The sequence below is a fragment of the Erythrolamprus reginae genome, chromosome 1 (genome assembly GCF_031021105.1).
Source record: "Erythrolamprus reginae isolate rEryReg1 chromosome 1, rEryReg1.hap1, whole genome shotgun sequence".
NCBI classification, from domain to species: domain Eukaryota; kingdom Metazoa; phylum Chordata; class Lepidosauria; order Squamata; family Dipsadidae; genus Erythrolamprus; species Erythrolamprus reginae.
The window spans coordinates 421,198,696-421,216,108 of NC_091950.1; the positions used below are offsets into that span (position 1 = coordinate 421,198,696).

Here is a 17,413-nt window from a genome sequence, read left to right on the forward strand (position 1 = left end):
ATAAGGCCGAAATAGATCTATCCTGGTCTCCCTTAATTTTAAATTCCAGCTATAAACATTTAACACATACAAAATATAGTTTGTCGGCTATAGATATATTACTGCCTTGCAGTGGCCCTGGGCTGGGCCTATAGGCAAAAAAAGAGGAGCTGTGACGTTCCTTGGAAATATACCAGGGTCATCCGACATAAGAAAAAACATATATATATATATATATATATAATTTATATATATATATATATATAATTTATATATATATATATATATCATATATATTCTCTCCTTATCTCTTATATCATATATACTCTCTCCCTCCCATCTCCTTCTCTTCTTTTTACTTTCTATCGTTATATATATTACTTAACGTCTATTCTCTTCCATATGTATTGTATATTGGACAAAGAATAAATAAATAAATAGATATATGAGATATGAGATAAAGGAGAGACAATTGGACAGGGGACGGAAGCACACTGGTACACTTATGTACACCCCTTACTGACCTCTTAGGAACCTGGGGAAGTCAATCGTGGAGAGTCTAAGGGAGAAATGTTGGGGGTTAGGGGTTGACACTATGGAGTCTGGTAATGAGTTCCACGCTTCGACAACTCGGTTACTGAAGTCATATTTTTTACAGTCAAGTTTGGAGCGGTTAAGATTAAGTTTGAATCTGTTGCGTGCTCTTGTGTTGTTGCGGTTGAAGCTGAAGTCGTCATTGACCGGTAGGACGTTGCAGCATATGATCTTGTAGTAGGCAATACTCAAATCGTGTTTTAGGCGTCGTAGTTCTAAGCTTTCTAGACCCAGGATTGTTAGTCTATTTTCGTGGGGTAGGTTGGGAAACCCTGCGCGGCAGAGAGCGCGAGAAAGTCGGAGCGCTTCTCCTTTTAGAAGCCGCGCCTGCCCGGAAGAGTCGCGGGGGCCGTCGAGCTCTCCCTCCCCGCCCGCCGCCCCTTCCAACTCCGGGCTCTCTCGCTCGGCCGACGGTCGGAGTAGCAGCGGCTCCTCCTCCCCTCCGCCCTCCGCCTCCTCCTGCGCCCGGCCTGCAGCTGCCCAACCCCGGGCCAGGGCGGGCGTGTGGGCTGCGGGGAGCGGCGGCAGAGGAGCCCGGCGGCCGGCTTGGGATGTGGCAGCCTCTGGCCCTGGGCTTGGTCCTCTTCCCGGCTCTCTTCGCCGCGTCCCTCCGCTGGCTGCGTTGGGTGGCGCCGGCATGGAGCCGCAAAGACCGCGTCCTTCTCAGCGGCAGGTACCGGCTGGCACCAGGCGGGGCGGGAAGGGGAGGAAGCCTGGGCGGCAGCATCCCCGGAGGGAGGCGGACGGAGACCCCCAGCCCACCCCCGACCCGGATCTGCTCAAGAAAGCGGAGCAAAGGAGCGAGAGAAGCCGCCCAACTCCGAGAGCGCTTTGGCGGGGAATCGAACCTGTTGCTTGGGAAAGAGAAGCTGGGTTGCTTGTTTGGGGGTGTGGGGAGGGAGGCTGGGACAGAGCCACTTCCCGAGGGGGTGCATATGGGGGGGGGGGCGCTGGGTTGGAGAAGCTAATTGCTCGCCCCGATGTGTCGGTCTTTCTGCAGAGAGAGAGAGAAAGGGGGGAAGAGAGAGAGAGAGAGGCAGAGAAAAAGAGAGAGAGAGAAAGGGTGAAAGAGAGAGAGAGAGGCAGAGAAAGAAAGAGAGAGAAAGGGAGAAAGACAGAGAGAGGCAGAGAAAGAAAGAGAGAGAGAGAGGCAGAGGAAGAGAGAGAGAGAAAGGGAGGAAGAGAGAGAGAGGCAGAGAAAGAAAGAGAGAGAGAGGCAGAGAAAGAAAGAGAGAGAGAGAGAGAGGCAGAGGAAGAGAGAGAGAGAAAGGGAGAAAGAGAGGGGCAGAGAAAGAAAGAGAGAAAGGGAGAAAGACTGAGAGAGGCAGAGGAAGAGAGAGAGAGAAAGGGAGGAAGGAAGAGAGAGATGCAGAGATAGAGAGAGACAGAAAGAAAGAGAGAGAAAGGAAGAGAGAGAGAGACACACAGAGATAGATAGAGAGAAAGGGAGGAAGAGAGAAAGAGAAAGGGAGGAAGAGAGAGAGGGGCAGAGAAAGAGAAACAGACAAGGAGGAAGGGGGAGAGAGAGGGGTAGAGGGAGAGAAAGGAAGGGGGAGAGAGAGACAGAGAAAGAGAGAGAGGCAGGGAGGAAGAGAGAGAGAAAGGAAGGGAGAGAGACAGACAGACAGAAAGAGAGAGAGACAGAGACTCAGAGTGAGAGGAAGGAAGAGAGAGAGATGGAGAGAGAGAGAGACAGACAGACAGAAAGAGAGAAAAGGAGGAGAGTGAGAGAGACAGAGAGACAGGGAGAAAGAGAAAGGGAGGAAGAGAGATAAGGAGAAAAAGAAAGAAAGAGAAGGAAGGAAGGAAGGCCAATGGATGGAAGAGGAAGGAAGGAAGGAAGGAAAGAAGGAAGGAAAGAAGGAAGGACTGGGTTGAGTTAAGCCACAATGAAACCTGCCCTGTGAAGGATATGCCAACCTTGTCATAAAATATATTGTTTTTGGAGTATAAGACCCCCCCCTCCACAAAAGAGGGTGGAAACATTGGTGCATCTAATACACTGAATACAGCCATTTCTGCCCACCCCCTGCAGAAACAGGTGCGCAGAAGGTGTGGGAGGTCAGCAGAGTGTTCCAGAATGTTACCGCTTCAAAATCTTGGTGTGTCTTACCCACAGGTGCTTCTTATAGTCCGAAAAATACTGTAGTTCTTGACTTAAAACCGCAAGGGAGCCCAACATTTCCGTTGATGAGTGAGACAGCTGCGAAGCGAGTTCTGCCCTGTGTTACGACCTTTCTTTGCCACGGTTGTTAAATATATTGCTGCCGTCATTAGGTTAGTAATACAGTGCTACCTCTACTTATGAACTTAATTCGTTCCGTGATCAGGTTCTTAAGGAGAAAAGTTTGTAAGAAGAAGCAATTTTTCCCATAGGAATCAATGTAAAAACAAATAATGCCTGCGATTGGGGAAACCACAGGGAGGGTGGAGGCCCTGTTTCCTCCCAGGAGATTCCTAGAGAGGCCCCATGGAGGCTTCTCTCTGCTTTTTCCAGCCCTGTTTCCTTCCAAAAGATTCATAGAGAGACTCCGCAGAGGCTTCTCTCTGCTTTTTCCAGCCCTGTTTCCTCCCAGGAGATTCCTAGAGAGGTCCCACAGGGGCTTCTCCCCACCTTTTCCAGCCCTGTTTCCTCCCAGGAGATTCCTAGAGAGGCCCCCACAGAGGTTTCTCCCCGCCTTTTTTGGTCCTGCTTCCTCCCAAGAGATTCCTGTAGAGGCCCCACAGAGGCTTCTCCCCGCCTTTTCTGGCCCTGCTTCCTCCCAGGAGATTCCTAAAGAGGCCCCACGGAGCCTTCTCCCCACCTTTTCCAGCCGTGCTTCCTCCCAGGAGATTCCTTGAGAGGTCCCACGGAGGCTTCTCCCCCCCTTTTCTGGCCCTACTTCCTCCCAGGAGATTCCTAGAGAGGTCCCACAGAGGCTTCTCCCCATCTTTTCTGGCCCTGTTTCCTCCCAGGAGATTCCTGGAGAGGCCCCATGGAGGCTTCTCCCTGCTTTTTCCAGCCCTGTTTCCTTCCAAAAGATTCATAGAGAGACTCCGCAGAGGCTTCTCTCTGCTTTTTCCAGCCCTGTTTCCTCCCAGGAGATTCCTAGAGAGGTCCCACAGGGGCTTCTCCCCACCTTTTCCAGCCCTGTTTCCTCCCAGGAGATTCCTAGAGAGGCCCCCACAGAGGTTTCTCCCCGCCTTTTTTGGTCCTGCTTCCTCCCAAGAGATTCCTGGAGAGGCCCCACAGAGGTTTCTCCCCGCCTTTTTTGGTCCTGCTTCCTCCCAAGAGATTCCTGTAGAGGCCCCACAGAGGCTTCTCCCCGCCTTTTCTGGCCCTGCTTCCTCCCAGGAGATTCCTAAAGAGGCCCCACGGAGCCTTCTCCCCACCTTTTCCAGCCGTGCTTCCTCCCAGGAGATTCCTTGAGAGGTCCCACGGAGGCTTCTCCCCCCCTTTTCTGGCCCTACTTCCTCCCAGGAGATTCCTAGAGAGGTCCCACAGAGGCTTCTCCCCATCTTTTCTGGCCCTGTTTCCTCCCAGGAGATTCCTGGAGAGGCCCCATGGAGGCTTCTCCCTGCTTTTTCCAGCCCTGTTTCCTTCCAAAAGATTCATAGAGAGACTCCGCAGAGGCTTCTCTCTGCTTTTTCCAGCCCTGTTTCCTCCCAGGAGATTCCTAGAGAGGTCCCACAGGGGCTTCTCCCCACCTTTTCCAGCCCTGTTTCCTCCCAGGAGATTCCTAGAGAGGCCCCCACAGAGGTTTCTCCCCGCCTTTTTTGGTCCTGCTTCCTCCCAAGAGATTCCTGGAGAGGCCCCACAGAGGCTTCTCCCCGCCTTTTCTGGCCCTGCTTCCTCCCAGGAGATTCCTAAAGAGGCCCCACGGAGCCTTCTCCCCACCTTTTCCAGCCGTGCTTCCTCCCAGGAGATTTCTTGAGAGGTCCCACGGAGGCTTCTCCCCCCCTTTTCTGGCCCTGCTTCCTCCCAGGAGATTCCTAGAGAGGTCCCACAGAGGCTTCTCCCCATCTTTTCTGGCCCTGTTTCCTCCCAGGAGATTCCTGGAGAGGCCCCATGGAGGCTTCTCCCTGCCTTTTCCGGTTACAGTGAGGGTCAGGTTTGTAAGTGGAAAATGGTTCTTGAGAAGAGGCAAAAAAATCTTGAACACCTGGTTCTTATCTAGAAAAGTTCGTAAGTAGAGATGTTCTTAGGTAGAGGTACCACTGTACAATTATTAAGTGAATCTGGGCTTCCCCGTTGACATTGCTTTATCGGAACCTGGACAGCACAACAGTCATAAATACGAGTCAGTCGCTGAGCATCTGAATTTTGGTCCGCATGACCATGGTGATGTTGCAACGCTCATAAATGTGAACAATGATCACCATTTTCATTTGATTTGGTTCCATTTTAATTTCAAACACTCACTAAATGATCTGTTATAAACCGAGGACTACTTATACTTATAAACTGACTACTTATAAACCAAGGACTAACACTGAAGTGTAGATATCAGAGGGTTGTTGTTAATGGCGAGTATTCTGAGCAGAGACAGGTTTCAAGCGGTGTGCCACAAGGGTCTGTTCTGGGTCCTATTCTTTTTAATATGTATGTGAGTGACATAGGGGATGGTCTGGTAGGGAAGGTTTGCCTATTTGCCGATCTAAAGTGTGCAATAGGGTTGATATTCCTGGAGGGGTCTGTAATATGGCAAATGATTTAGCCTTACTAGATAAGGGGTCAAAGCAATGGAAACTGCAGTTTAATGTTTCCAAATGTAAAATGATGCACTTGGGGAAAATCTGAGTATTGTATTGGCAGTTCTGTATTAGCAAAAACTTCAGAAGAGAAGGATTTAGAGCTAGCGATTTCTGACAATCTCAAAATGGGTGAACAGTGCGGTCAGGCAGTAGGGAAAGAAAGTAGAATGCTTGGCTGCATACCTAGAGGTATAACAAGCAGGAAGAGGGAGATTGTGATAAAGCGCTGGTGAGACCACATTTGGAATAATACTATGTCCAGTTCTGGAGACCTCACCTACAAAAAGATATTGATCAAATTGAACGGGTCCAAAGACAGGCTACAAGAATGGTGGAAGGTCTTAAGCGTAAAACGTATCAGGAAAGACTTCATGAACTCAATCTGTAGAGTCTGGAGGACAGAAGGGAAAGGGGGGGACATGATCAAAACATTTCAATATGTGAAAGGGTTAAATAAGGTTCAGGAGGAAAGTGTTTTTAATAGGAAAGTGAACACAAACACAAGGGGGTACAACCTGAGACTAGTTGGGGGAAAGATCAGAAGCAAAATATTATTTGACTGAAAGAGTTGAAGATGCTTGGAACAAACTTCCAGCAGACGTGGTTGGCCAATCCACAATAACTGAATTTAAACATGCCTGGGATTAACATAGATCCATCCTAAAATAAAATACAGGAAATAGTATAAGGGCAGACTAGATGGACCAGGAGGTCTTTTTCTGCTGTCAATCTTCTATGTTTCTATTATTTATTTATTTATATTTATTTATTAGATTTGTATGCCGCCCCTCTCCGAAGACTCGGGGCGGCTCACAACAATAATAAAAACAATATAGTAGTAGAACAAATCTAATATTAAAAAACATACAAAACCCTATCATTATTTAAAAGACCAAACAGCACATTCATACCAAACATAAAACAAAGTATAAAAAAGCCTGGGGAAAAGGTGTCTCAACTCCCCCATGCCTGGCGGTATAGGTGAGTCTTGAGTAGTTTACGAAAGACAGTGAGGGTGGGGGCAGTTCTAATCTCCGGGGGGAGTTGATTCCAGAGTGTCGGGGCCACCACAGAGAAGGCTCTTCCCCTAGGGCCCGCCAAACGACATTGTTTAGTCGACGGGACCTGGAGAAGGCCAACTCTGTGGGACCTTATCGGTCGCTGGGATTCGTGCGGAGCAGGTGGTTCCGGAGGTACTCTGGTCCAATGCCATGTAGGGCTTTAAAGGTCATGACCAATACTCCAAACGTCAATCAATGCAGTGGCGCCATACCCATTCTCCTTCAGCCAAAAAATGTCAAAATTCAGCAATCGGCGAGAAAAATATTGGGCACCCATCGCAGCAGCGTTCACGCCCTTAACAGGTAGTGCATTATAGCGCATACTTTTCACTTGGAGGGAAACGGAATGAGGACGCTCATCTCTAACCTTCATCACAACAGCGGTCAATGATCTACTGACCACTGGCACTGTGCGTTCTCTTCCGCTGGCTTCCCGCCCCACGATAATCATACCCACTGCCCCCGCGAAAGGGAAGGGAAGGGAACACTCCAAGAACACACCCTAGATCTGAATGAGTGAAATATTCTCATTGAATCCTTTGCTCTGTACAAAGTTGAATGTGCACAACAGCAGGTGAAATTGATGGTCAATCAGTTCTGCTTCCTAAGTGGACAGTTTGATTTCACAGACGTTTCCCGATTTGGCTTACTTTATATATACTGTACATGTAAAATAATTTTCTGTCAAGTCACCTGGTATACCCGAATATGGGAGGGAGCATATACAGTGATACCTTGTCTTACAAACTTAATTGGTTCCGGGACGAGGTTCTTAAGGTGAAAAGTTTGTAAGACGAAACAATGTTTCCCATAGGAATCAATGGAAAAGCGATTAATGCATGCAAGCCCAAAATTCACCTCTTTTGCCAGCCGAAGCGCCCGTTTTTGCGCTGCTGGGATTCCTCTTTGGCTCCACACCATGGGAAACCCCACCTCCGGACTGCCGTGTTTTTGCAATGCTGCGATTTCGCTGAGGCTCCCCTTGCTGGGAAACCCCACCTCCGGACTTCCGTTGCCAGCAAAGCGCTAATTTTTGCGATACTGGGATTCCTCTGCTGGGATTCGCAAAAACACAGAAGTCCGGAAGTGGGGTTTCCCATGGAGGGGAGCCTCAGGGAAATCCCAGCAGCACAAGAACGGGTGCTTCGCTGGCAACGGAAGTCCGGAGGCGGGGCATCCCAGCGGCAGCAGTGAGTTTGTAAGGTGAAAATAGTTTGTAAGAAGAGGCAAAAAAATCTTAAACCACGGGTTTGTATCTTGAAAAGTTTGTATGACGAGGGGTTTGTAAGACGAAGTATCACTGTATAAAAGTATATATATATCAATATATTAACAGTGAAGCATCTAGGTATCATTCATTTAAATACAATTAGTAATGGTAGTATTAATATTTATTTATTTATTTGTTTGTTTGTTTGTTTGTTTGTTTATTTATTTATTTATTTATTTATTTATTTATTTATTTATTTAATGCAGACTTCTGTGTTGTCCAATCCCGAAGGACTCGGGGCGGCTTACAATAACATAAAAATAAAAATCCAATTTAAAAAAAGAAGTCAAATATAAAAGTCTAAAACTATAAAAACCCCAGTTAAAAATCCATAATTCAACTACCCAATCCACATACATGCATACCATTCAACACAATTTGGATTAGAGATTAGATTGTACTTATATAAGAGAGGGGCGACATATAAATCCAATCAATCAATCAATCAATCAATGTTATTCATATTTGTGATAAAACCTAGGCCTTCATTATTTAGTTGTTCAACATTTTAGTCCCCCATTTCCAATGACAACATCATTAAATCCCAGCGACCAGTTAGGTCCCACAGAGTGGGTCTTCTCCGGGTCCCGTCAACCAAACAATGTTGCTTGGCAGGGCCCAGGGGAAGAGCCTTCTCTGTGGCGGCCCCGGCCCTCTGGAACCAACTCCCCCCAGAGATTAGAATTGCCCCCACCCTCCTTGCCTTTCATAAGCTGCTTAAAACCCACCTCTGCCGCCAGGCATGGGGGAATTGAGATACATTTCCCCCCTACGCCTCTACAATTTTATGCATGATATGTCTGTATGTATGATTGGTTTTTATAATAATGGGTTTTTAACTGTTTTTAGTATTGGATTATTGTTATGTGCTATTTTATTACTGTTGTTAGCCACCCTGAGTCTGCGGAGAGGGGCGGCATACAAATCTAATAAATGAATGAATGAATGAATGAATAAATGAATGAATGAATGAATAAATAAATAAATAAAACGTATTTAGTGTCACCATCTTTCATCATTGAATCTTTATGTCTAGTTATTCCTTTTAGCATGTTGTATAAATAATATGCATAATAATATTCCCCCTATTTCTTGTTTCTGCCTCTGTTCCAGCCCACCTTGTGTTACATAACATTTCCTCTTATCCATCATGTTTATCTTCTTGTGACCTGGGTGGACTCTATTGACTCTGCTTGGACTTTTATCTTTAGTGATAGGCGCCTTCAATTCCGCACCATCACTGAAAGACACTGGTGTCTCAATCAACAATGTGCCTACAGAACTCTGTCTAAGGACAGTTTGTATTTTTAAGCCCCCTGGCATTCCCTATAGGAGAATGTACCCTGTGAGCAGCCCCGAGTTTTCGGAGAAGGGTGGCATACTTCATGGCATCGGACCAGAATATCTCCGGGACCGTCTTCTGCCGCACGAATCCCAGCAACCAGTTAGGTCCCACAGAGTTGGCCTTCTCCGGGTCCCGTCGACTAAACAATGTTGTTTGGCGGGACCCAGGGGAAGAGCCTTCTCTGTGGCAGCCCCGACCCTCTGGAACCAACTCCCCCCAGATATCAGAGTTGCCCCCACCCCAAAATCCACCTCTGTCGTCAGGCATGGGGAATTGAGATATTCTCTTCCCCCTAGGCTTATAAAATTTATGCATGGTATGTCTGGTATGTATGATTGGTTTCTTAAATTGGGGTTTTTTACATTACTTTTAATGTTAGATTTGTTCATATTGTCTTTTTATTGTTGTTAGCCACCCCAAGTCTACGGAGAGGGGTGGCATACAAATCTAATTAATAATCTAATTAATAAAATAAATAAAATAAAATAAAATAAAATATAAAATAAAAAAATAAAAAAATAAAAAAATAAAAAAATAAATAAAATAAAATAAAATAAAATAAAATAAAATAAAATAAAATAAAATAAAATAGTCCTTGGTTTATGGAATTCTCTTCCAGAAGAGGTCGTGACAGCTGTCAGCCTGGATAGCTTCAAGGCAGGATTGGACAGATTCAGGGATGCCAAGTTTATCGGTGGTTATTGAAACGGATGTCCAAGTGCCGCCTCTATGTTGGTTGAGGCAGGCAGGATTCCCTTGAGTACCATTTAATAAACGTTTATTTATAGTGCCCTAAGGGCATAACAGCATGTCAGCAATAGCACTTTTTAACAGAGCCAGCCTATTGCCCCCACAATCCGGGTCCTCATTTGACCCACCGCGGAAGGATGGAAGGTTGAGTCAACCTTGAGCCGGTGATGAGATTTGAACCGCTGACCTACAGATCTACAGTCAGCTTTAGTGGCCTGCAGTACTGCACTCTACCCACTGCACCACCCCAGCTCTTTGTTGGGGGTCAAGGAAAAGGGAGGGTTTTGCCTTCTCTTTCTGCTCAAGATCCCCATGGACAATTGGTGGGCCACTGTGTGACACAGAATGCTGGACTCAATGGGCTTTGGCCTGATTCAGCAGGGCTCTTCTTATTTATTTATTTATTGGATTTGTATACCGCCCCTCTCCGTAGACTCAGGGCGGCTAACAACAGTAATAAAAAACATCATATACTGTAAATCCAATACTAAAACAACTAAAAAATCCTTATTGTAAAACCAAACATCCCTACAAACAAACATAACATGCATAAATTGTAAAGGCCTGGGGGGAAAGAATATCTCAGTTCCCCCCATACCTGACGGCAGAGGTGGGTTTTAAGGAGCTTACGAAAGGCAAGGAGGGTGGGGGCAATTCTAATCTTCGGGGGGAGTTGGTTCCAGAGGGCCGGGGCCACCACAGAGAAGGCTCTTCCCCCGGGTCCCGCCAAACGGCATTGTTTAGTTGACGGGACCCGTAGAAGGCCCACTCTGTGGGACCTAACTGGTCGCTGGGATTCATGCGGCAGAAGGCGGTCTCGTAGATACCCTGGTCCGGTGCCATGAAGGGCTTTATAGGTAATGACCAACACTTTGAATTGAGACCAGAAACTGATCGGCAACCAATGCAGACTGCGGAGTGTTGGTGTAACATGGGCATATTTAGGAAAGCCCATGATTGCTCTTGCAGCTGCATTCTGCACGATCTAAAGTTTCTGAACACTTTTCAAAGGTAGCCCCATGTAGAGAGCGTTGCAGTAGTCGAGCCTCGAGGTGATGAGGGCATTATGTTCTTATGAGTGAGTTATCAGAATGGGAGAGCCGGGGATGAGAACCAGAGCCCCCGCCTTCTGAGTGTACGAGGGTTGCTCATAAAGTAATGCACCACATTTTTTCTTCAACATTTATTGAACACAATGAAACTTACACACAAGAAAGAATGATGTTTCTTCCACACTCCCTATTCTTCCTCCAGCGAGACACAAGGGCTTCTATGCCCTGTTGGTACCACTTCTTGTTCTGGTCACAAAGCCATTTGTGCACTGCGCGAATCACCTCTTCGTCATCCTCAAAATGTCTTTCGCGACTAACCGTACTTCCGTCGACTGCAGATTCTCCATCAACTGTACACAAACGTTTGTGAATGTTCCCAAAAGTTTCTTTCTCCGCAGTGAGAAATTCAATGACGACACGGTCCTTGTAACGTACATCACTTACGGACGCCATTTCGAAACACTGCTGCAGCTACACAATCTGTCTGAAGAAACACAAACTTTACACATGCACTCCTGACAATTCAAATAATGTATATCTAAAGTTTTGCATTCGTACCATTACTGTAGGCTGAGAAAAAAAATGTGGTGCATTACTTTCTGGGCGGCCTTCCTAAATACAATGTAGGTGGGGACCCATCCATAACCCCTGGCTTGGTTGGTATGAATGTTGGACAGGCCTTGTCAAAGATGATGGGAACCAGGGGTGTGGGGAGTGGGATCTCTGGGGGATGGGAGAGCAGGAGCATCGCAGTTATGACTGGGTGAGGCAGATACAGTGGGAGCCGGTGGGTGGGCGGCCGCTCACGGGGAACTACCCTGTTTCCCCGAAAATAAGTCACCCCCGAAAGTAAGACATAGGAGAGGTTTCGTTTTGAAGCATTCCCAAAATAATAATAATAATAATAATAATAATAATAATAATTATTATTATTATTATTATTATTATTATTATTTATTGGATTTGTATGCCGCCCCTCTCTGCAGACTCGGGGCGGCATACAACAATAGTAAACACAACATGTACAATCCAATAATAAAAACAACTAAAAATCCCTATTATAAAACCAAACATACACACAAACATACCATGCATAACTTGTAATGGCCTAGGGGGAAGAGCTATCTCAAGTCCCCCATGCCTGTCGATATAAATGAGTCTTGAGTAGTTTACGAAAGACAGGGAGAGTGGGGGCAGTTCTAATCTCTGGGGGGAGTTGGTTCCAGAGGGCTGGGGCTGCCACAGAGAAGGCTCTTCCCCTGAGGCCCGCCAAACGACATTGTTTAGTCGACGGGACCCAGAGAAGGCCAACTCTGTGGGACCTTATCGGTCGCTGGGATTCGTGCGGTAGCAGGCGGTTCCGGAGGTAATCTGGTCCATTGCCATGTAGGGCTTTAAAGGTCATAACCAACACTTTGAATTGTAACCGGAAACTGATCGGCAGCCAATGCAGGCCACGGAGTGTTGAAGAAACGTGGGCGAATCTTGGAAGCCCCACAGTGGCTCTCGCGGCTGCGTTCTGCACGATCTGAAGTTTCCGAACACTTTTCAGAGGTAGCCCCATGTAGAGAGTGTTGCAGTAATCGAACCTCGAGGTGATGAGGGCATGAGTGACTGTGAGCAATGACTCCCTGTCCAAATAGGGCCGCAACTGGTGCACCAGGCAAACCTGGGCCTATAGAACATATATAACACCGCTGTCCATAAATTGCATCCCAAAATGCTGCATCCATCAGATTTAAAACACATCCACCATGGTAATAGTACATAATGGTACGCTAGTACAGTGATCCCTCGTTTTTCGTGGGGGATGCGTTCCAAGACCACTCGTGAAAAACGAATTTCCGTGAAGTAGAGGAAAGATATTTTTTTATGTATTTAACGAGAATTTGGACTTTTAAAACCCACCCTTTGCATTAAACAGTCATTCTATAATGTTTCTCAGCTGGAACTACATGTGATATCCTACCAGTTTCTTTAATAGAGTACTGTAGTACTGTAGAAGAATTTTATGAATTTTTAATGGATTTAAAATTTTCAATGGATTTAATGGATTTAAGCCCCTTTTGAAAACCCGTGAAGTAGCCAATCTGTGAAAGATGAACTGTGAAGTAGCGAGGGATTACTGTAGTAAGAAATTCTTGATATGATTCACAATTTATCTGGTTAGGCTGGTTTGCGATGACAACTACTGTACAGTATATAATAAATGTTCTTCCTTTTTTTGATCAGCCATAAATGTGAATTCTTCTTCATTGAAAAAAAATAAGACATCCCCTGAAAATAAGACGTAGCACATCTTTGGGAGCAAAAACGAATATAAGACGCTGACTTATTTTCGGGGAAACAGGGTAGGACTTATTATCTTACAGCGATTCCCTGTTCCGGCCCCTCGGACCTTGATCCATCAAGATCATCCGATAAAGCTGGTGCCAGGTGCCAGGTCACTTGTTATTTATTTATTAGATTTGTATGCTGCCCCTCTCCGAGGACTCGGGGTGGCTCACAACATATAAAACAATATACAATATATATAAATGGAAAATCCAATTAATACAGCTTTAAAAAAACCTTTAAAAACTCTAATTACAATTAAAATCATTCATTCCCATTCACACAGCAAGATTTACTACACTCGACGGCCAGGGGGCTAGGGTCTAATGGCCCAATTCTGGCAGCACAGATAGTTCTTTAAACTTTTACGGAAGGCGAGGAGGGTAGGGGTAGTGTGAATCTCCGGGGGGGAGCTAATTCCTGAGGGCCGGGGCCCCCACAGAGAAGGCTCTTCCGATAGGCCCCTCCAAGCGACATTGTCTAGTTGACAGGACATGGAGAAGGCCAATTCTGTGGGACCAAACCGATCGCGGGGACTCATGCGGCAGAATGCCGTTCCAGAGGCAACTGTTAACTGTTAGGTGACAAATATCGTAGTTTGTAACAGTCTTAGTCATAGAAACATAGAAGTCTGACGGCAGAAAAAGAACTCATGGTCCATCTAGTCTGCCCTTATACTATTTTCTGTATTTTATCTTAGGATGGATATATGTTTATCCCAGGCATGTTTAAATTCTGTTACTGTGGATTTATCAACCACATCTGCTGGAAGTTTATTCCAAGGATCTACTACTCTTTCAGTAAAATAATATTTTCTCATGTTGCCTTTGATCTTTCCCCCAACTAACTTCAGATTGTGTCCCCTTGTTCTTGTGTTCACTTTCCTATTAAAAACACTTCCCTCCTGGACCTTATTTAACCCTTTAACATATTTAAATGTTTCGATCATGTCCCCCCTTTCCCTTCTGTCCTCCAGACTCTACAGATGGAGTTCATGAAGTCTTTCCTGATACGTTTCATGCTTAAGACCTTCCACCATTCTTGTAGCCCGTCTTTGGACCCGTTCAATTTTATCCATATCTTTTTGTAGGTGAGGTCTCCAGAACTGAATACAGTAATATTGCAAATGTGGTCTCACCAGCGCTCTATACAGCGGGATCATAATCTCCCTCTTCCTGCTTGTTATACCTCTAGCTCTGCAGCCAAGCATCCTACTTGCTTTCCCTAATGCCTGACTGCACTGTTCACCCATTTTGAGACTGCCAGAAATCACTACCCCTAAATCCTTCTCTTCTGAAGTTTTTGCCAACACAGAACTGCCAATACAATTTGCAAATACAGCAATCAATACTCTCAATACATATACAATGCAAGCCTCAATCAATACATATACAGACAGGGGTGGGCTGCTGCTCGGATGGTGGGGGAACGCAGGGGGGGTAGTATAAATGGAGCTCCACCCCAGAGCAACCAATTTGCACTGAAAGATGTTGAAAGAAAGTGCAGGGCGTCCTGCATAACTCACACCCACAGTGTGGTAGCAAAAAATTTGGTAGCCCTTCACTGTATACAGACTAACATTAGAACACATAGCTCTTACTCCATGTAGTAGTCCTTACGATAGAATAGTCACATAGACAAAACCAGCATCAGAATCGGAGAGATTATTTAATAATAATAATAATAATAATAATTATTATTATTATTATTATTATTATTATTATTATTATTATTTATTAGATTTGTATGCTGCCCAGAGTGTGGAAGGAATTGGGCAGCTTATAAATCACATAAAGTGTATGGTAATGAATGTTTTTCATTATATTAGAACTTTGGAGTCTGCGGAGAGGGGCGGCATAAAATCTAAATAATAAATAAATAAAATAAATATATTATGTTTTCTTTGATATGTTGTGAGCTGCCCCGAGTCCTCAGAGAGGGGTGGCATACAAATCCAATAAACAAACAAACGAATAAACAAACAAACAAACAAATAAACAAATAAATCTCTTATTTGCTTTAATATTTCAATTCTTGTTCATTTTTTAACTTGCCTCCCAAATTCCTTTTGCTTCCAGAGGTTGTGGATGCTCCTGGTTTTCCCGGTTATCCACCGTTAACATTGCAGATGTTTCTGTTTCCCCATCTCCATTTAAGCAAGTTGCTAGATCTCAGGAGGTAGGGATTTCCTCTCATTTACTTCGGCGTAATTGGCAGACGTGGATTAATTGTTGAAGAACTGCCCGTTGTTACGAAAGTGTGAATAAGTTCATTGCAAGTGGCAATACCTGAATTAAGTTGTTTGAGGTCAGAAGTGAAGCAACAATCGGTCTGATGGAAATTTACTCACGTTTATTAACGACAAAAATTTGGTTATTTGATGGACTGTCATAAGCTTATGACACTTATGGGCGGGCTCCATTCCGGTCAGTTGATTCAAATGCTACCTGTATTCTAGTGTAGGTGTTTGTGTAACTGCTTGTCATTCGCAGGTGTGTAGTGTCATACAGTTACTCCTCGACATACGACCACAACGGAGGCCAAATATTCTGTCAGTGAGCGAGATGGTTGTTAAGTGAGTTCTGCCCCATTTTACGACCTTGCTTGCCACTGTTGTTAAGGGAATCACTGCTGTTAGGTTAGGAATACAGTTGTTAAGTGAATAGGGCGGTAGGGAAAGCAAGTAGAATGCTTGGCTGCATAACTAGAGGTATAACAAGCAGGAATAGGAAGATTGTGATCCCGCTGTAGAGAGTGTTGGTGAGATCACATTTGGAATACTGGTCACTGGGATTCGTGCAGCAGAAGGCGGTCCTGGAGATATTCTGGCCTGATGCCATGAAGGGCTTTGTAGGTCATAACCGATAGATAGATAGATAGATAGATAGATAGATAGATAGATAGATAGATAGATAGATAGATTTGAAGTTTCTGAACGCTCTTCAGAGGTATCCCCATGGTGAGAGCACTGCAGTAGTCGAACCTCGAGGTGATGAGGGCATGAGTGACTGCAAGTAGAACCTCCCTGTCCAGATAGGGCCGCAACTGGTGCACCAGGCGGACCTGGGCTAACGCTCCCCTCGCCACAGCTGAAAGATGATGTTCCAAGGTCAGCTGTGGATCGAGGGTGATAGAGTGGTCATCCCTGGTAGTCTAAAACAAAAGGTGCTCATTATGTTGCATGTGGGCCATCCTGGTATTGTCAGGATGAAGGGTTTGGCCAGGGGACATTTGTGGTGGCCAGGCCTGGATACCGACATTGAACAGTGGGTAGCCAAATGTGACCCATGCCAGGAGTCACGACCTAATCCCCCTAAAACTACTCCAGTAGAATGGGAGAAACCCACTGGGCCATGGTCGAGGTTACACATCGACTTCGCAGGCCCAATGGGGTCTCAGTACTTCCTAATTGTGGTAGACGCTTTCTCTAGATGGGTTGAAATAATAGCCATGCATAATATAACCACATGTTCCACTATAAAAGCTTTGTACCATTTGTTTGCAACTCATGGATGTCCGGATATACTGGTCTCTGATAATGGGCCACAATTAACAGCCAGACAATTTGAAATGTTTCTGAGCAATTTGGGGGTCAGACACGCACTCATATCCCCTTACTCACCATAGGCTAATGGTCTGGCAGAACGATATGTTCGGGTAGCAAAGGAAGCATTGCGCAGGGCAGGCCCAGGAGAAATACAGCAAAATTTAGACCAATTTTTGTTAATGCAACACATTACACCCAACTCCATTACACATAGGAGTCCTGCAGAAATCTTAATGGGTAGGAAACTAAGGTCCCCCCTGGACAGGTTGCACCCTCAGTATTGTACTACTAATTGTAATGATTTTATATCTGTACCACCTGAAAGGAATTTGTACCTTGGTCAAAATGTATTTGCTAAAAATTTTGATGGGGGTTTGAATTGGATCAAGGGGAAAATAATACAACAAACCGCTCCAAAAACATATTTTGTACAACTGGAGGATGGCCGTATATGGAAACGGCACATTGATCATTTGCATGGGCGCATTGAATCAAACAATGAGCAAACCGCTAACGTAAACTCTTCCCCCCAAGCAGACTTTTGTACACAGCCTGAATTGTTGGATTTGCAAATGGACTCACCAAGACAGGAAAGGTCCTCCGGCGACACCGAGCCATCTTCATCTTCAGAGGTCGGTACGGGGCCTGCATGCTCGACTCAGCCGGCCAGAGCCCCAACTCGGGCCCAGCCGCACTCAGGAGCTAGCAGTGAACCGACCTCCACCGTTGAAATTCCGGACTCAAATG

General features: G+C 45.4%; 1 protein-coding gene across 2 annotated transcripts in view; it reads left to right on the forward strand.

Annotated features, from left to right (window-relative positions):
• The first annotated feature begins 834 nt into the window (after positions 1-834).
• TLCD3A (TLC domain containing 3A) overlaps positions 835-17,413 on the forward strand; it is a 48,109-nt gene continuing 31,530 nt past the window's right edge. Inside the window, exons 1-2 of one of the 2 annotated variants that reach the window (XM_070735423.1) lie at positions 1,007-1,246; positions 15,198-15,297. In XM_070735423.1, coding sequence (XP_070591524.1) covers positions 15,248-15,297 — 50 coding nt within the window. In that variant the 5' untranslated portion in view covers positions 1,007-1,246; positions 15,198-15,247. Of the gene's footprint in view, positions 1,247-15,197; positions 15,298-17,413 lie in introns of both variants that reach the window. The other variant, XM_070735422.1, reaches the window with a different exon arrangement.